Here is a 20,527-nt window from a genome sequence, read left to right as displayed (position 1 = left end):
GTGTGTGTGTGTGTGTGTGTGTGTGTGTGTGTGTGTGTGTGTGTGTGTGTGTGAATGCCATTTGAGTGTGTTATAGAAAAATCTTACCCCTCAGTTTCTCTCCCCTCATTAGGTGGAACAACCACTGAGATCCAAAAAATGTGTATGGCAGAAGTTGCTGTCCAAGCAGAGGAAGCGCGCCGTTGTCGCCTGCTTCCGAATGGCTCCGCTTTACAATCTGCCGAGGTATGACTGCGGCGTAACAGTTAAACCGACATTGTTTAAACCTCCCATCGTTGTCTCCAGGTCTCCGAACATTTGAAGCAGCTTTGTAATGATGAAACCAAGGTGACGCTCCAGCAGAGGGTAGCACAGACCTTCCCGTGGTACCGGTAACAGATAGGAAAATGCTGCAGAAAGGGCATCCACGCACTCTGCCATCACACTTTCTCCTTCTTCTGTCTGACTCGCTCTCTCTGACCCTGCGTTAATGCGTAGCCTCCCCTCGGTTTGTAGGACAAATGTCTCGCCTATAGCTGTTATCAAAGAGTAAATAAAAACATTTTTAAAAAAAGGGACACAAGCAATTTCACGCCCTGCTGCTCTGTAACTCAATCACAGGAAGTCGGGCAGGGTGCTACAGTCAGGAGGAAAACAATTACGAGGCCCAACCTCAGGGTGGCCGTCCTCAATATGTTCTCAGACGATGCCACCCGCCTGCCTGACAGCATGACTCATTTATTCAGAGTTATTGACAGTGAAATATGCTGCAGCATAGCAAATAATTACTAGTTAGTATTTGCAGTGCGGGAGCAATGATTGTTTTTCTTCAGATTAATAGATTTGGGTTAGGGGGAAGTGTGTGATGGCATCTCTTCCAAAGTTTGACACATTCAGATGTCATTTTTCTCTATTGTGTCTCTGTTCAGTCTCTATTCTCTCCTCAGTGTCACATTCTATTGTACGTCGTCCCCTTAGGCACAAAAATAACAATTACTTCCTGAATTCCTACCGGCACATTTGGCTGGAGATTATGCACGAGAGCGCAGACCGTGACAGTCTGCTCTCAATGCTGACGGTAACGTAGCGCTGATCTAATGCTGTTACTATGTGGCCTGCTAACCCTCGCTCTCCCCTCCCCCCAGAGGCATGATTTCTGCCACATTTTAGCTTTCCTTTTTCCACTGGTCCATGTATGTGCAACAATTTAACGAGCCACATTGTAAAGAATTGGTTCTCAGATGAGAACAATGATGCTACCCTTTCGACACCTCTTAGGTAAGGCTCTCCAGACGCTGCTGAGTTCACAGACAGAAGCAGTTGGCTTCAAGTCATTCGGAGTGGAAGCTACAAACACTACACTTGTAGCTGTGTGATGGCGTCTGACTCGAGGCGAATCAAACTTGAGCTGGCCTCAAATTTTTTACTCTGCCTGTGTGAGAAGAAAAAGAATGTAATGTGGGAATACATTATCTGCAGATTTAGGCCAGAAATAAACAAAAGGAAACAAAAACAACAAAAAAAGATTTCCTCACAGGTGGCCTGTTAGATCAGTGCTCTAAACTAACTGATATTAACCTCTCCTGAAGAGACTTCTACCATCCTTCTCTCCAACTTCTTCCATCCTTTGCTCTGCACATCTTTAACCCAGGCTTCTCTATTCTTACCCCTCCCTAGGCATCGCTCTATTAACCTCTTCCTCCTGGCCTATCAGAGAATATGGATAGAAACAGAAGAGTATTCTTTTGAAGAGAAACTAGTGCAGGACCTTGCAGTAAGTACTTGTGCTGTCCCTTCGGTGCCCTTATGTCGGCACCCATGTGCTGCGGGAGGCAGCGCGTAGCTCACACCACTCTCTTCAGTCATCCGCAAAGTGGTTTACAGCTAGGCCCATTTGTGGTAAGCATGACATCACTGCTGATGTCAGAGCCAGCAAAGTAGTTTGATCACTGTGGCCCATCCAAGCAGAGGCAAGAAAGCATCCTGTCAGGATGCTTTGACTTCCATTTAAAGTTGATGAAAGTTCAGATTCTTTCCTGGACTTTCATTTCCATTAAGCTCCACAATCAGGACAGCAGCTTACTGTTAGACATGCGATATATTACATGCGGCATATTGGAACAAACTAGGCTGTGTTTGTTTATTAAAAAAGAAACTTTTTGAATTTATAAAGATTTAAACTATAAACTTTCTTCGTAGCATATTCGTATCAATGTCTTACTGTATCTTTATATTACTGATGAAGTTACAGTGCAATAGATGAAGAATGTCAAGATTCAGTCAATCAGACGCACGTATTTATAAAAACATTTAAAAAACCAATTGTTCCAGTAAGTAAAATAATCATAAAATGGTTATATATGAGGGAAAACTGGGCTTGTGGAGAGTCATGCTTAACTCCACTCACCTTTAACGCTGCTTAACACCATCAGTCGTGTGTGTGTATTTGTGTGCGCTTGTACCAGCGTGTGTGTGTTTGTTGCATTTGCATGCATGTTTTGTGCATGTCTTTTTCTCCCATAGGAGTTAACAGTTGGACCTATTATGTTTTTCCATCATATGTATGTATGAGATAGAGATTTCTCATATTAAACGTAGCCAAAGTTTCAAATAATCAGCTCTGGAGATGTGCAGGTAATCCATGTGAGCCAAAAGCTTAGGCTTCAAATTCTTCTCTCACCCACCTGCTGTTCAAACCTTTAGTTTGTCAGGGGCAGCAAGACGATGACCTGAAGGGATCCACCAAGATCCAGAGATAATAGGATGTTGTGCTAATCATGTGACTCTGGGAATGAGCATAATAGGTCCCCTTTGACATGAACTTGTAAAAGAGTGTTGTGATACACATTTGTTGGGTTAAACGTTAGCCTGACTCATGTGGCTGTGTCCAGAAAATACAGCCTAAAGTGGAGGAAGAGGAGGAGGAGGAGGTGAGAAAGCAGCCAGACCCTCTTCACCAGCTCATTCTGCATTTCAGCCATAACGCTCTGACTGAATGCAGGTAAATATACTCTCACACACCTGGCCACCTGGCACTAACACAGGTTGCTCCATCTGTGCTACATAATTGTTTTGGCATGCTTCTCAGCTGCTACAGAGAGCAATAAGCGAAACCATCGTCATATTTTACACTATGAAGAAAACCGAAGCAGCTTTTCAGTGTTTCTCTGGTTTATTTGCTGCAGTGGCTATAAATGCGATCACTGCCACTTATTATGTACAGATTTACAGTAGAGATGTGAAATATACAAGGTTCAATAAACAGATATTTATCTCTCTTCTTTGTTAGTTCTCTGGAAGAGGATCCCTTGTATATTGCCTATGCAGATATGATGGCAAAGGTATCTCATTGAATCTCATTAAATTGCTCTTGTCAGCTTCTTAGCAGAAACATGCAGCTCTGATAGTCGTTTTTTTCTTCCCAGAGTTGTGCTGAAGGCGAAGAAGAGGAAGGAAGAGAGAAAACATTTGAGGTGCTCTAAATATTTGAGGGAATGTTGTTCAAGATTAAACTTTTTTTCTGTTTTCAATCATATTCAGAAGTGGTGCATGTCATAATGTCCTACAGGAAAAGGAAATGGAGAAGCAAAAGATGCTGTATCAGCAGGCCAGACTTCATGACAGAGGGGCTGCGGAGATGGTGCTTCAAATGGTCAGCGCCAGCAAAGGTAAGAAATCAAATGCCTGACCTGTCTGCCTTCCTGCAGTCTATGTGTTTAGATCAACGGTCATCTATGATCATCAGGTCGACTGGGTGCTACGGTAACTGTCACGCTCAAGCTGGGCATCTCCATTCTCAATGGAGGGAACATCCTGGTTCAACAGGTAACACGGTACTCTTCACGTCTAGTCTCTGCAGCTAACAGCTTCATCTTTTAGCCTGACTGTACTTTTCCTTTCATGCAGAAAATGCTGGATTATCTCAAGGAAAAAAGAGATGTTGGCTTCTTTAAAAGCTTGTCCGGACTCATGATGTCATGCAGGTACTGGAGCGATGAGGGATTAATACACAGTAAACTTGCTTTTTATTGCAGTTGCAGTTCAAACAGTTATCTAGTTTTCCTGACTCAGATCAGCCATTTTTTAACTTCCATTTTGACCGTTCTGCTTTACTTTCCCACAGCGGTAAATTGTTATCAATCAGCTATAACATTATGACCACTGACAGGTGACGTGAATAACACTGATTCTCTTTATCATGGTACCTGTTAATGGGGGAGATATATTAGAGAAGATTTTGTCCTGAGAGGATGTGTTAGCAGGAAAAATGGGCGAGTGTAAGGATTTGTGCAAGTTTGATAAAGGCCAAACTGTGATGCTTTGACAAATGAGAATCTCCAGAACTGCAGCTCTTGTGGGGTGTTCCCAGTCTGCAGTGGTCAGTATCTATCAAAAGTGATACGAGGAGGGAACAGTGGTGAACTAGCAACAGGGTCACTGATGCATGTGGGAGGCTATGGCTGGCTTGTGTGGTCAGGATGAGCTACTGTAGAGCAAATTGCCAGAAAAGTTCATGATAATTCTGAAATAAAGGTGTCAGAATACACAGAGCATCACAGGTTGTTACCTGTGCTTTGGCATAGCTACAGACCAGTCAGGATGCAAACTGAGTGTCAGAAATGGACCATGAAGCAATGGAAGAAGGTGGCTTGCTCCTATGACCAGGACACGTGGATGGGCCGGATGCATGCGTGGGATTAACTGGGGAACACCTGACATCAGGATGCACTATGTGAAGATGCTAAGCCTTTGGGATCATTTCTGCTGGGAAACCTTAGGCCCTGCCATCCATGTGGATGTTACTTTGACATGCACCACCTACCTAAGCATTGTTTCAGACCATATACACTCATTGAAATGATATTCCTTGAAGGCTGTGGCCTCTTTCACAGGATAATAATGCAAAATTGGTTCAGGAATAGTTTGAGGAGAACAACAACGAGTTTGAAGTGTGGACTTCACCTCTGACCTCCTCACTGCTATGCAGCATCTGTGGGATGTTATGGACAAACAAGTCCAATCCATAGAGGTCCCACCTTGCACTTTACAGGACTTAAAGGATCTGTTGCTAACATCTTGTTGTTCGATGCCACAACACAACTTCAGGGGTCCAGAGGAGTCCATGCCTCAATGGGTCGGGGCCGTCAAACAGTATTATACAAGTGGTCATAAAGTTATGCCGATCGGTTCATTTTCCAGAAATTCAGGTTACTTAAATCGTTTTTCTCTTTTGGCAGCGTCCTGGACTTGAATGCTTTTGAAAGGCAAAACAAAGCTGAAGGTCTGGGTATGGTAACTGAAGAGGGATCAAGTAAGTGACTAAAACACAGTTTTAGTGTTCCAATTCATTCTCGTCCCCTTTCTTGGAGACTTTTAATCACCTTAATAGGAAAAGCAACAGACGGCATATTTGCAAATTGGCAATGTGCAGCTTTATTTGTGCAGCAGATTGACCTTTATCTTCTTCCTCACTCCATCGTGGACGATGTCTCTTAGCAAACAACCGGTATTGTAACGTGTAGTGTCCTGCTTAGTCTCATTTTGCTGTTTTTCTTAAAATGACAGCCACAAGGTTAGCTTGGAAAAAAATCTGCTCTTTAGTTTGTTGTTGTACATCTCCATATCACGTGGGTCCTTTGTGTTACGTTGTCACATCATCATGCAGGCAAACATGTGCTACTGTATGTCTAAGTCCTGTCTGAGCCTCGTCTGCAACTTAAGAACACTCAGTTTGCATAAAAGCTCACTTTTTATAATCAGAGGTCTTTATTTAAACCGATGGGTTGCATACAGTATATAAATATGCTTTAACCATACATATCCCAGCTCATTTTCACCTCATAAGCTCAGGCATAAGTGATGGTAACTGCTAGTTTGGTCCTAAACACCAGCCCAATAAGCAGACTGTACTCTTTTTAAGACTTGGTACTGCATGCCAGTGTGAGTATGTAAAGATATATCTACAGCCCCATCACTCTCCTGTTCCTACTTCTTCTGATTGACTCTAAATGTCTTCTCCTTTGCTTATGTCTGCTTCTGTTTTGTTTGTTTGTTTGTTTTCTTCTGATCATGTTTTTATGTCATCGGTCGCAGTCAACGTGAGTGAGCGGGGTAAATACACGGTTTAGATTCTACTCATTCTATGAAATGCTGACATGTTGATTGCCTCCAGTTCAACTCCCTCATCCCTCTACTCATCCTCTACCAGCCCTCCCCCACTTCCCCCCCTTCCCTCATTCTGAATGCAATATAACCACCTTCTTTAATCTGGACTTGGAGGAACGCATGCATGCATCCTTTGACATCTGGATAGATTGTTTACAGTCAGCTGCCCCAAACTGACTCAGATCTTTCCACTTCTTCTTTTAAGCAAAATTAATGCTTGTTATTTTTGGACCCACCCCTCCTTTTTTTCCTTTTTTGATCATACTAACCAGCGTGTATTAAGCAATAAATCTCCCAAAGCTTTGTTTGTACTAAACAACAAAGATTTGCTGGTATTAAACAACAAGGCTCAGTTTGGTTCCTATTATAAGCCTTATTTTGATTGTGAGATGATGCACTATACCTCGTATGCGTGTGTGTTCCGAACCGTCAATATAGTGCACATAATTTGATGCCGTCTGACAACTAAACAGCAGCTTTATGAGGATGTGCAACAAGCTCTGATGCCTGTGCAGACATTAAAATGATGGGTGCTTGACCTTCCTGTCACTGAGGAGGACAGCTAATCTTATTTCCCGTCCTCAGGTTCCAAGGTACTGCAGAATGATGAATTCACTAAGGATCTTTTTAGGTTTCTGCAGCTTCTCTGCGAGGGACATAACAATGGTAGGTGGATGCTTTCCCATAAGCCAATATTAAAGCCATGCTGCCTCAAGCTGCATAGAAATGACTAGAAAATAAATTCCTATAGTATCTATCTGCAGGAAATTGGTGTTTAATCTTTTTTATCTTCTGTTTTAGATTTTCAAAACTTCCTAAGGACGCAGACAGGGAACACAACTACAGTCAACATAATCATTAGTACTGTGGACTACCTACTAAGACTGCAGGTATCACATTGTTACATCCAGAGCTTTAAATTTCAATAAAGTAGATATGCTATTAATTTTAGTGCTTTCTCTTTTAGGAATCTATTAGTGATTTCTACTGGTACTACTCTGGCAAGGATGTCATTGATGAGGCCGGTCAGAGGAACTTCTCCAGAGCACTAGCAGTGGCCAAACAGGTGTTCAACTCTTTAACAGAGTATATACAGGTACATAATCACAGCTCTCCACAGTAAAAGCTGCTTAAAATGTTCATTACAATATCTTAACGGTCTTTCGGCGCTTTAGTGACGAGAAAGGCTGCTTGTCATCGTCTGAGCGTCTCTTTTCGTCTCTGTTTTATGTGCTCCAGGGTCCGTGTATAGGGAATCAGCAGAGTCTGGCTCACAGCAGGCTGTGGGATGCTGTGGTGGGCTTCTTGCATGTTTTTGCCAATATGCAGATGAAGTTATCTCAGGTATGTGTTTGTCTGCAGTGACGCAGATGTGCCTTAACTTAAACAAACGAACTTAAACACTTGCTTGAGTTGTTTCATTCTGTGTTGACTAAACTGTTTACTTGTGTTTTGCTCATCTTTACTTTCACTGTGAAGGATTTCTGCTTCACATTGGAAAGCTGGTACTTTGCTGATTAAGATTTAATCCTATTATAAATGACTTGCCTTAAATTGACTCCACTTAACAAAATATATGGTGTAATGGCCTTTTTATCTTTAACTGAGAGGATTGTTTTTCTCCATTTTAGCAGCATATAGAGTACTATGGTATGGCCTGTATTTGTATGTACTACGCCAAAGTATTGTTTCTTTCTATTTGGCTTCCACTGAGCCGCTGTTCCTTAAAGTAGTCTTTGAAAATTTCTCTTTTTTACTCATTTGCTGTCGCGTTCTTATACCTAACCATGTTCAGTGGGGTTTTTTTATGTTAATGCTTAATGTTTTTCAGTCATGTTTCAGGAAACTACTGTACCTGTTTCCCATTTCCCTAAAAAAATCATGAAAGGAAGCGTACCTCAAGACTTTTGCACAGAAATGTAGATCTAAAAATAATAGGAACCAAAGGGATGGCAGTGTAAATAAACTAGCATATGTATAAGGTCAACCACCTGCTTGTACAACTACATTAAGTCAAGTGACAGTTTTTTAAAAGAAAATGGGCTGCTTGTTTTAATACATGCCTGCTTAGCTATAGTTAATAGTTGTTACATAAGTAAAGATTTGAAATAACGGCTTGTACAGATGTGGAAATGTGAACAGCCCTGGTGTTTTATTCGTTGCCACTAGAGGTCTCTCCAGGCTCATTGATAATCAGAAGCAACTCCAGTACAATTACACATGTTGTTCACCTCAGCTACATGATATATGACTCCATCATTGATATGTCCAATAAGCCAGGAGTGGGATGAAATCCACCCACCTAATCTTATCTCGTGGTCGTCACACAGGGGCTGGGTCTGACAGCAGCAGCCAGGATGAAGAAGAGCACAGGTGCATCAAAGTACGCTTCAGATTTATGGCACATTGAATACAAAGCCCATAGAGACCTTAAACGAGTCAGCCTGACCTCGCCATCTGTTCCTAGACAGCAAAATAACATAAACCCTGGTTGTGATGGATTGATGTTACCTAGAAGGACCTTCTGAGCCACAGCAGGGGCCATTTGAGGTCCCTACAATATTAAAGCCTTGATCTCTCCAACTCTCTCTGCATCACAGGGATATTAAAGAGCCTGGCTGTACCCTTACAGTTAGACTATCAGTGGTCTGTGTGACATATTGTACTATGACTCACCGCGTTTCCCCTTTCTGTCTTTTTTCTAACAGGACTCCAGTCAGATTGAATTACTAAAGGAGCTGCTGGACCTGCAGAAGGACATGGTCGTCATGATGCTCTCGCTACTTGAAGGTGGTTTTTAATAACATTATATAAGCTTTGTATGCTGGTACTTTCATAAATCGGATTTATTTGCCTGATATAATCAAATGTGTAGCAGAGCAGATTAGTCTGATCTGCATGGGGAAGTGTTTTTTTAATGAGTTTACTGATAAAATTTACCGCTTTATTGTCTCACAGGTAATGTTGTGAATGGAACTATCGGCAAACAGATGGTGGACACCTTGGTGGAATCTTCCAGTAACGTGGAGATGATCCTGAAATTTTTCGACATGTTCCTCAAGTTGAAGGACTTGACTACTTCGGACAGTTTCAAGGAGTACGACCCCGAGAGCAAAGGCGTCATCTCAAAGAAGGATTTCCAGAAGTCCATGGAGAACCAGAAGCAGTATTCTCAGTCTGAGATTGAGTTTCTTCTCTCCTGCGCCGAGGCTGACGAGAACGACATGTTCAACTACGAGCAGTTTGTTGAGAGGTTTCACGAACCGGCAAAAGACATCGGCTTTAACGTCGCCGTGTTGCTAACCAATCTTTCAGAGCACATGCCTCACGATGCCCGCCTCTCAACTTTCCTGGACCTGGCCGAAAGCGTCCTCAGCTACTTCGAGCCTTACTTGGGCCGCATTGAGATCATGGGCGGAGCCAAGCGCATCGAGAGAGTGTACTTCGAGATCAGCCAGTCGAGTCGCACGCAATGGGAGAAGCCTCAGGTGAAAGAGTCGAAGCGGCAGTTCATCTTTGACGTGGTCAACGAGGGCGGAGAGAGCGAGAAGATGGAGCTGTTTGTAAACTTCTGCGAGGACACCATCTTCGAGATGCAGCTGGCCTCTCAGATTTCAGAGCCAGACCCCGTTGAGCGCCCGGAGGAAGAAGAGGATGACATCCAGACCATGATGGAGAACCAGGAAGAGGAAGACGAGGAGAGCGCGATGATGGAGTCTTCCTCGGCATTTACAATCGCATGCATCTCCATGAAAAAGAGCTTGTGTCACTTCCGCCAGCTGCTTACTCTTAAAAGCATGCGGCGGCAATTCAGGAAATTCAGGAAGATGAGTGTGAAGGAGATGGTGCGGGGCTTCTTCTCCTTCTTTTGGATGATCATCACAGGCCTCTTTCACTTTGTTTACAGCCTAATTTGGGGATTCTTCCACATCTTGTGGACCACGATGTTTGGGGGTGGCCTCGTTGAAGGGGCTAAGAACATGAAGGTTACAGATATTTTGGGAAACATGCCTGACCCCACTCAGTTCGGGATCCATGGAGACGTGTTAGAAACAGAAAAGATGGAGGCAAGCGAAGCGTCAGCGTTGGCTGAGTTGGGTCAGATGGCTCAAGGGGAAGCAGCAGAGGCAGATCTGATGGCTGAGCTACTCAACATACAGCCGAAGAAGGAGGGCAAGCACGGGGCCGAGCCAGGTTTGGGGGATGTGTCTGAGGTGGTGGTGGGAGATGCCCCGTCAATAGCCAGTGCAGTCAAGCAGAAGAAGGCACAGGTTAGTGATTTTGTTCAGAAAATAGAAGAAGAACACACCCTTATTAGTAGAACCTGAATGTTAAAGTAATCTGCTGATTCCAGATGGCTGCAAAGACGAGGGCTGTGAACGGAGACTACAGATCTGATACAGAGAAGGGAGAGTGAGTGTAACTTGTTCATTGTTACCTACATTACCACTTGCATATGTTTATTTGAGGATTGTGTTAGATTAGTTTCACATAAATAACAGTTATCGTATCCATGCTTACTCCTGTGCTTGTCCCTTTGCTTAGTATCCACATTTTGTTTCTCCATATTAAGTATACATCTGTGTCTATGAACACAATTTGCTATTCTGTCTCTAATGTATAATTTATGCTTGCAGTTCAGAAGATGGTGAGAAGAAGGACCACGACAAGACTAGAGACGAAGCTCCTCCAGAGCTGTCAGTGGAGGAGAAGAAAGCCCCGAAGAAAAGGCTCGGCTTGAAGAAAGAGGCACCGGAGGCTTTCATGGCGAGCTTCTTCGCCGGCTTGGAAGTCTACCAGACTAAGATGCTGGTCAGATGTTTTCCTCACTGCAGTTTTAAGATCACAGCTGTTACATTAAGCACAAATACAAACTTGTTAGACATAAAAACAAAGATGATGATCACGATTACCTTTTCACAGAACTACCTGGCAAGAAATTTCTACAATCTCCGCTTCTTGGCACTTTTTGTTGCCTTTGCTATCAACTTTATTCTTCTCTTCTACAAAGTAAGTTTGGAGCTAAACTACCACTTTATATACTCACCTTAGGGTCCCGCTGTTTTGTAAGCTGGGTGTCAAATTTGGTGTCGTCACCTTTTAGGTGACCGGTGATTACTCGGATGATGAAGACCCCTGGAAGGGTCGAGGCAGAGCTGGGGAGGAGGAAGACGAGGGAGCGCTTGAGTATTTCGTCTTGCAGGAGAGCACAGGTTACATGGCACCAACACTTCGCTGTCTGGCAATACTACACACCATCATATCTTTCCTGTGTGTAGTGGGATACTACTACCTGAAGGTATGCACAGTTTTTTAAGTCTAATGAATTTGTTAAGCATTGGAGGTGCAAAAAGAAAACTGCACACATGTGGAGCATTAAAAAAATATCTTGTTTGGGTATATGTACATTTTATATTTCAGTACACTTGTTCGTTGTTAACCCATGCACTCACGTGCACACACACACACACACACACACACACACACACTGTCTCAGTGATGCAGCCCGATTTCTCGTGTGTTCAAGGTGCCTTTGGTAGTGTTCAAACGGGAGAAGGAGATCGCAAGGAAGTTGGAGTTTGCAGGCCTCTACATCACCGAGCAGCCGTCTGATGACGACATTAAAGGACAGTGGGACAGACTGGTCATCAACACTCCGTGAGTCTGCCTTTTATCAAACGACGAATCATAATCTTGTGCAAACAGAGGTTTAATTCTGTTTTTGTTTTTTTATCAGCTCCTTTCCCAACAACTACTGGGATAAATTTGTCAAGCGCAAAGTAAGTAGCTCATGTAATTTAAGTTTAATCTGCTGTGCACACAAGCTATAAATGGAATCTGGTTACACTTACTAAATGTCAGCTGCCGTGTCTCTTATATATTTCCGCGCGGCTTCTGTTTGTAGGTGATAAAAAAGTATGGAGACCTTTACGGAGCAGAGAGGATAGCAGAGCTGCTGGGGTTGGACAAGAGTGCCCTGGATTTCAACCCTACAGAGGAAACTGTTGCCAAGGAGGCTTCACTGGTGTCATGGTGAGAGATTGGGCTGATAAAAAGCAGACAGCCCAGGGCTGCTTGGAGTAAAAGTAGAGGTCAAACAGAAAATACGAGCCCTTCATATCAACTTTTCTCTGTTGCCAGGTTGAGCTCAATCGATACAAAGTACCATGTCTGGAAAATGGGGGTTGTGTTTACAGATAATGTAAGTTTAAAAATAAGTTTGGATGATTAATTGCTTTGTTTTGTCGTTTTATTGATGGTGGTTTACATTATTTGACAGCTGAGGAGGTTGATGGAGGATTTTATAGCAGGGCGAACGGCTTCTGATCCATTTTGTTTCTCCACCAGTCATTCTTGTATCTAGTTTGGTACACCACCATGTCCATCCTGGGTCACTACAACAACTTCTTCTTTGCCGCCCATCTGCTGGACATTGCCATGGGCTTCAAGACTCTCCGCACCATCCTTTCATCTGTCACGCACAATGGCAAGCAGGTGAGGAGGAAACACATACAGCTCTTCTATTGAACAGCAGGGGTCACTGCAGAGCTGGTGGTGAAACACATTTTTTGATCACAGTTTGCAGTGATGGCATTTGAAGTATGCCATTCAAAATGTGCTCAATTCTGCTTTCTGCACGCCCAAAACGGATTTCAGTTGAAATCATTTTAATGTTGCTTTAAATGTTAACACAGTTATTTTAATATTATGTATTTATGTCCTTAAAAAGCTACTTTAAGCGCTAAAAGAGCCAGGCTTGGTTTTATAATAGGTTAAAGCCAACATATTAACAAATATGATCTTTTTATTAGGCAGTTTCTCTTGTCATGATCTAATTGACCATTTAGGTCTAATTTGGTTCATCAGGTTCTGAGAAAAATGATCTCGCTTGTTGGCAGCTAATATGCAGGTGACATGAATCACAAATGTGTCATCTAGCAGATCCTGTATGTGTCGTGTGAGATAATTGGAATGTTCTCAGCATCCTTTGACATTTGAGTTCAAATGGCTCACATGGCTTAATTTAAATCCCACTTTGGATTGCCAGTTCTTCCAATAATTCCCATGTTAACTGACCAGAGGGACAAATCAGAATTTAATGTCACCTCAGTCTCCAAGGGTGGAAATGCACCAAAATGGCAAGGCCACAAGGAATCAGCGACATCTCCCAGACTCAGCCGTCTGTGGGCTGATCAATCACGCTGTCAATCTAAATGCGCTTTACGGCGTTGTTGCCTTTCAGGTTTACAACCGGCTGAGCTGTAGCTGAATCCATTTTTTATTATATGTGAAATAATAGACTCTTTTTTTGTATTTACTATAAATAAATAACTCGTGTGAGTTTTCTTATTGCACTAAACTTTCTCTTCGTTTCCACGCGTTTGAACTTTTCCCCTTCTCTCTACTCGCTCCTCTCTTGCTTTGTTGCAATTTTTTTATAGAAAACAAATGGAAGCCAGCAACTCTGCCCCTGCTGCGTCCATTGTGTGTCTAAAAGAAATACATAAATAGCAAAAAAAGAGCGAGTCTGTGAATGCAGATTTCATGTGTCTCTGTAGCTGGTGCTGACAGTGGGCCTGCTAGCTGTTGTGGTCTATCTCTACACTGTGGTGGCCTTCAACTTCTTCAGGAAGTTTTACAACAAGAGTGAGGATGAGGATGAGCCGGACATGAAGTGCGACGACATGATGACGGTAAACTGGAGTTACGCTTTCTTTTTTAAGGAACAGATTTGGGCTCGCTGCTTAAAATAAGCCACGACTTAATGCTCAGCCTCAGATTTCAATTAGACCCCCACCTGTGTTCCCGCAGTGCTACCTATTCCACATGTATGTTGGGGTAAGAGCAGGAGGCGGGATAGGGGATGAGATCGAGGACCCAGCTGGTGACCCCTATGAGCTCTACCGCATCCTGTTCGACATCACGTTCTTCTTCTTTGTTATTGTCATCCTCTTGGCCATCATCCAGGGTACATAAAAAAAAATCCCAATTTCAACCTTATTTCTCAGTAATTAGACGAACCCACAACATATATCCATTTAAATATTACAGTCTTTATGCTTAGGGTATGTATGTCATGCTCACAGCAGTTCCTTTATGGTTGCAGGTTTGATCATTGATGCCTTTGGAGAGTTAAGAGACCAACAGGAGCAGGTCAAAGAGGACATGGAGGTGAGAGGACAGATCATCATAACTTGCAGCACTGAAGGAAGTGGCAGGAGTGTAAATCATATAAAAGATGGACTTAGCTTATAGGTCTGTGAAGTGAAGCCATTGTAGAAGTCGTCCAGTGTGGCCACTCCGTGTTTGTTGACTTTGGTCATGTTGTGGATGATGTTCTGTGGATTCACGTAACGATGGTCTAAAACCTCTTCAAGAGACGGAACATCCAGAATCCTCTGATGGTGGGTCAGCGTGATGTCCTTCCAGATCTCCTGCTCATCCCACTGTCAGCTCTCGTCTCTGTTTCTGCTGCTCTTCTGTTGGCTGATTGTTGCCTTCCTGCTGTGTTTGGAGTGCAAATTCTACATTTTCCTGGTTCTCCGTCTCCTGCCTCCTCCTTCTAAACCTCCTCTTTGAAGGTCTCTTTTTTATGGATCTGGAGTCTGAGGGTCAGGGGATAGAAAAGTGGAGGGAAACCCGTGCAACACATTGTTGTCCTCCAGGTCCTCTGTTCCCCAGCATCCCTTTACATCTTCAGTCACATGGTTCTTCAGAAACTTCTTTAGGAGGTGAACTGTCTGTTGCCTAGTAACGTCGGGGCCAAGGCTACTGTTACAGAGCAGCTGGTGCAGCCAATCAACAGCAGCAGAAGCGGTGAAGCAGGAAGCATAGTGCCTGAAGTTCTATCGATGCTTCCTGAGGGGCATGCAAGCTCGAAACAAACGTGTCACATCATTCCACAGTTTTGTGGCTCTGCACAGTCCAGGACAAATAACATGAGAACTCATATTTATCACAGAAGGGCAGCAATAAAGTTTATCTTCATTCGATGTAGCGACAGGTAATATCCATCACTCGAAGAAATATTTATGCATGTCTCGCTACAGGCTTAAGGGCCATCAGGGGGCAACTGTTAAAAAAGAAGACTGGATGAGACTCCACAGTAACAGCGCTCGGCTCTCTTGTTCTATGACCTCAGTTAATACTCTCTTGGTGAGCAACTGTTTGTTTCACAGACTGCTGAAAACAACATGATGTTCATTTTTGCAAATGATTACACTCGTTACCATCTGAAACCGGGTATAGTTTATGATGGGCCAACCTCATATCTGGTAAGTTGCTTCGAAATAGCGAGACAGTTGAACACTCATAACAGCACCTCCCTAACCATTAGACGGCATAATCGCGCTCACGTCCACCTTTCATGTACGAATAGATTTAATGTAGATCTTCTGGAGATTACGGCCTTATTAGTGGACTCTTGTGTCTCGTCTCGTGTACTTGTCTCTTTTTTTTCATTAATATTTTACTTTGTCTGGGTTACTTTACCCCCTAACCCCCCTATTTGATCACGTGTTGAGTTTCAGAGATGTGACACATTTTTGTGAGCTCCCCATCTCTCTTGAGTATTTAAACAGTCACTGTGACAGGCAAGTGAAGATCAACGTGCACGTGGGAATATAAATATTAAGCCGAATTTTGGAAGCATACTTGTTGATGCATAACCTTGTCGCCTAAGAGAGGGCAGATAACCCTTAATGAAAGTGTCAATAATAAATAACTGTGTTATTTTCTCAGACTAAAAGGTCCCTGCAGAGCTTCTGTTGTTCATAGGCTGAGTGGGACTGAGCGTGATGAGTAACTTGACCTTAATATTGTAAAATATGTCCAATCTGGTGTTGCTTTAGGCAAACTCTTGTTTACTGTAGTTCATCAATGAAGCACAGAAAAAGAAGAAGGAAGCGTGCCTTCTAATTTTCATTTTCTGTCCTCAGACCAAATGTTTCATCTGTGGGATCGGGAACGATTACTTCGACACAACCCCGCACGGCTTTGAGACCCACACCTTACAAGAGCACAATTTGGCCAACTATCTGTGAGTATCCTTTTGATCAGTAGTGTTTTTAATGTTTTTTTGTTTTGTAATCATTGCAGTAATCTTTTACCATTCGTGTCAACGCTTTTCTGTAATTTAACCACATGATTGATGGCGCTAGCACGTTACTGCAGCATAAACACCAAAGTCACTAGTAGCAGCATTGATCCAGAACACTAGATCCCTTCAGGTATCCTTTCCATCTGTCTGTGTTTCCCTCACACGCACCGCTTAGTCGGCGTGTCTGAATAATACCAGTAACAATAGAAAGTCTCAGTCCATTTGCTCTCACAGTCAGCTGGCCGGAGGATATCAGAGCGACCTCATTATGTTGCTTCATTACTATTTAATGCCATGAACTTTATTGGAAAATAGGTTTGTGATAGCATGCTCTCATTCAGTATTCATTATGATTTGGCATGCTGCGATGCCCATAGAGATACAGCGGCTCATTGCCATTTACGCTCGATTTGGGGAACAACAGGTGATTCTGCGATAGAGACGAGGTGGTGTAACTTTACTTAGACACTAGCATCGGGAACTGTGACACCCGGAGAGTTTGACATTTACGTGATTAGTGTTGCAAAAATCAAATGTGTCACAGAAAAGCTTCTCATGTCCCTGCTCTGGGCTTAGATACAAGACTGCGATTCCCCTTTAATATCTTTTTCTTTGTTCTCGTTTTTCTTATAAAGGTTTTTCCTGATGTACCTCATCAACAAGGATGAGACAGAGCACACTGGACAGGTAGAAGACTATTTTACCCTGATTAGCTTAACCCAATATTTCTCCTCTTACTGTCAACACCTATTTTGGTTTATTTGTTTTTTCATATCTGCCCATATTGTGGTGGAATTAAAGTGTTGTTTGATACTCTGTGCTTTACATAATATTAATTAAGGTCATTGTACTAAGCACATAGAGATTCAATTTTAGGTCATATTTGTGTGGATAAAGTGGTAAGATTAATACTGCTCAATAACATTTCAAGTAGGTGCTCATCTACTAGCTAACTGTTTTGCCTCTCTTAGATGAGACAGTAGCTATGTCCCAATTCATAGGCAGCATCCTCCGAACACCGAGTTTAATAAACTCAGCCGTCTGCTCCTCACTCGCTAATATATAACTTGACATTGGAGTAAATTCTCGACCATCTCACACTTCTGTTAATCAGTTTTCTGTTTGACGTTTATTTAGCTGTAATCTCAGCTGAACCGATTTACTCAGGAACAAATAAAACACTGAAAAAAGCCAAACAATAACATTTTTCATTTATCTGAGTGACTTAGTTACATGTTTAACCTGAGTAGTAAAAGACCGCGGGGGATCTGAAAGCGATGTGGCGGGAGTCCGCTGTTCTCGCCGGCTCCAGTGAGCCTTGAACCCCCGGCTAGCTATTGATCTGGAGGGTAACAGACGTCTCCGAAAACATTGGAGCACTTTTGCAAATATGTGATGTCTTGATAAATCGAGCAGATATTTGAAATTTACACAGCTACATTCTTGCCTGAGAATATGTTAAAAGTTTATTTTGTGATTACAGAAAGAGTAATCAGAGTAATATTAAAACTAAGTAGCTGCCGCCATTGTTGGAAACTGGAATCGGCTGGGCCGCGCTATGAATTCTGGGGTAGGGTACAATCCTTCAAATTCGGGGAAATGAAGGACGCATTTGTCGACCGCGTTTGGAGCAGCCTTCAAATTGGGACGGCCTTCGTCTCCTGGCTGTGACGTAATCAGCCTTAAAATGAGGTGGCCTAGGTTTTGGGACACAGCTAGTATACTCACTAAATACCAAAACTGTTCTAATGATCTTTCTGTTGATACCTTCACTTGGTATTAACTGCATGTTAATACCAAGTATACCCATTTCAGCTCATTAACACACCTGTAATTATGTAATGTTTAAATTTTGGATATTTAAGTTCAAAACATTCAGCCTTACTTTAGGCAAGTTAAAGATTTCGAGCTAAACTCTGACGTTGGCTTGTGTCCAGGAGTCCTACGTGTGGAAGATGTATCAGGAGCGCTGCTGGGACTTTTTCCCAGCTGGAGATTGCTTCCGCAAACAGTACGAAGATCAGCTTGGGTAGAGCAGATGCATCCTCCTTACCTCTATCTACGTGGCCTGCTGGAGCATGTAGTCCCACCTACAACTGCTGGAATACGACACACACTCCCACACTGGTTTGGACTGGTGTGAGGAGAGGCAAATGAAAATGATGTACCCTGTAACTGTCAGTACAGCACCCGTCTATGAGGAAATGACCTACAACTTGCCCAGACATTTAGGTTTTCTTTTAGTTTGGGGGACTCGTTTTTGACAGCGTGTTGCCTTTTACTCCACATAACCCCAAATCATTGCACAATTTTTGTTTTCTTTTGGTCTTTTTGAGAAATATTGGGTTGTGTGGGGTTATGGGGACAATGTGTGAGTCATATTATGCACAATATATGAATGTTGAACTTGAGACTTAATGCCAAAAGAAAAGCAGTGGAGTATAGTAGATATACATAGTGCGCAAAAATGTGATTTAAGAAAAGATTTTTTTCCGTCAGATGTTGTAACATTTATCTATCGAGATGGAATCTGTAGGATGACGTGACAAAAGGTTTATTGTGTAGGATTTATTTTTTAAAATGCCTAAAGTTCTTCATGAAGTGCCTTACAGTACTGTATCTACATTACAATGAAGCTATGCAAAACTTTTGTTTCTTTTCTTTATTGTATGTAAGTACAGTAGTTTTCCTGGAGCAGTAACAAGTAGCTGTCCAGATATGTAGTTTGTGGCTGAACACTTTCATTTGAACGTGGAAGAAGAGCATTGGGACGATTTCTTTTGTTGCTGAATGCAGCGTAACTGCAAATGTTCAAGATACACAGTGTATAAATGACACAACAGAATTTCCTGAAGACTTTCAAACAAGAACAGAAAAAAAATGAATTGCTATTGTATGGCCATTTGTATGTAATAGCTTTGCTGATCTGTGCATTTCTTTTGATGGAAAAAAAATAAAGAAATTGATGCAAGAAACGTTTGTGTTTACATTGTGGTTGTTTATTTTTCAGATCTTTGAATTTATTTCTTAAAGCAATTAAATAAAAATATATCTCCAAGTCTAAGATCTCTGAGTCATATCAGACACGTACATTTCACACACCCCAAACCTCAAAGCTATATCATAACTCTGACCTTCCTGTAGCTTTTAATTATGATTTAGTAATAAACAAGTAATGGCCAAGTAGGTGCGTACTTCTGGTGGGTTAGAATGGCAGGACGGGGCCTCAGCAGACTACATGATGGGAGTTTTAGACCTATTACCCATGGTGCCAGCTGTCAGCTCACATCACGTCACCACACCTTGGGCGCCACACAGTGCTGAAGCCTGCCGCTGAGAGCAACTCTACCACCTCAGCTTACAGCTCTGGCATTCTGACTATTTTGTATGGTCCCAGCATGTTGTGTGTGTGTTGTATTTTTGAAATTAAAACGTGACCCATCACTATCGGTCTTTCTACTGAAGACTATTGCAAAGCAACAATAAAAAGCTATCATTACCTCCAATTGTTTTATAAAGCTGCTCTTGTCATAGTGCAGTAAATATTTAACATGCAGTGTTTTGAGTGGATTAAAGCAAACGCAGTCTCTGAGCTAACTCAGTTTAAAGCTTCGTATGTAATGTCCTGTGCTCTAAAAAGCAAATGGGCTCCTACATTATTTAGCATATTATGCGGCTATAAAGGCAGCAGAAGAAAACTGTAATGTGCAATATCAGTGATGACTTCCATGTGAAGCAGAGCCAACATGAATTAGCAACAATTAAGCCATTCGTGATGACACACACAGAAACACACATATGACAAAGTCGTGTTACCAACAAACAACTAAGTTATAATGGGTTTCATGCATATAGAGACTGATTTGTTTCTGGCTACCACTTTTTAAAAACTCATAAATTTATAAAACTTATAATTTGGTTTAGGTCAAGTAAAACTGATATGACAAATAGTCTACGTCAAGAAATTTTAACTGAGCTTAACTAACCTTGAGCTAGTAGAAAGGAAAGGAACTAGTGTGCTGCAAAAGAAGGTTCAGGGTCAAAGCGGCAATAAGGAAGTCTGTTCATATTTAACCTTAGCGTTAGCATGATTCATGAGTAGTGTAAAGTGCGTAGAATCAAAACAACAAGTTAAACACTTAAAGTGAGAACAACACTGCCTATTTTGGGTCACTTTTTCCGGTCCAAAGCCAGATAAAGGAGGAGGGATGGAATTGTGACATTAAAAAAACAATAACTACTGAAAGAAATTTAATTTGTAGTTCTAAATATCCATCCATCCAT

The 20,527-nt window shown here is 42.2% G+C and overlaps 1 protein-coding gene across 1 annotated transcript in view; it reads left to right on the top strand.

Annotated features, from left to right (window-relative positions):
* The window catches only part of LOC102202511 (ryanodine receptor 3), a 107,461-nt gene extending 88,248 nt beyond the window's left edge, over positions 1–19,213 (top strand). The window contains 31 exon segments of the mRNA XM_013913275.1: positions 113–225; positions 1,657–1,753; positions 2,871–2,980; positions 3,269–3,320; positions 3,405–3,452; positions 3,548–3,647; positions 3,725–3,804; positions 3,886–3,962; positions 5,217–5,290; positions 6,073–6,090; positions 6,730–6,810; positions 6,946–7,034; positions 7,112–7,240; positions 7,384–7,488; positions 8,853–8,934; positions 9,103–10,415; positions 10,499–10,557; positions 10,782–10,956; positions 11,068–11,154; positions 11,249–11,443; positions 11,672–11,802; positions 11,882–11,924; positions 12,050–12,177; positions 12,286–12,346; positions 12,493–12,639; positions 13,704–13,838; positions 13,957–14,113; positions 14,252–14,316; positions 16,083–16,183; positions 16,879–16,930; positions 18,181–19,213. Of these exon segments, the coding sequence (XP_013768729.1) occupies positions 113–225; positions 1,657–1,753; positions 2,871–2,980; positions 3,269–3,320; positions 3,405–3,452; positions 3,548–3,647; positions 3,725–3,804; positions 3,886–3,962; positions 5,217–5,290; positions 6,073–6,090; positions 6,730–6,810; positions 6,946–7,034; positions 7,112–7,240; positions 7,384–7,488; positions 8,853–8,934; positions 9,103–10,415; positions 10,499–10,557; positions 10,782–10,956; positions 11,068–11,154; positions 11,249–11,443; positions 11,672–11,802; positions 11,882–11,924; positions 12,050–12,177; positions 12,286–12,346; positions 12,493–12,639; positions 13,704–13,838; positions 13,957–14,113; positions 14,252–14,316; positions 16,083–16,183; positions 16,879–16,930; positions 18,181–18,276 (4,200 nt within the window). The 3' untranslated portion in view covers positions 18,277–19,213.
* The last annotated feature ends 1,314 nt before the right edge of the window (positions 19,214–20,527 follow it).

Source organism: Pundamilia nyererei, unplaced genomic scaffold (genome assembly GCF_000239375.1).
Source record: "Pundamilia nyererei isolate P.nyererei 1_Seehausen unplaced genomic scaffold, PunNye1.0 scaffold00123, whole genome shotgun sequence".
NCBI classification, from domain to species: Eukaryota; Metazoa; Chordata; class Actinopteri; order Cichliformes; family Cichlidae; genus Pundamilia; species Pundamilia nyererei.
Note: the sequence above shows the minus strand (reverse complement) of the source record. Positions and strands in the feature narration are given on the sequence as shown.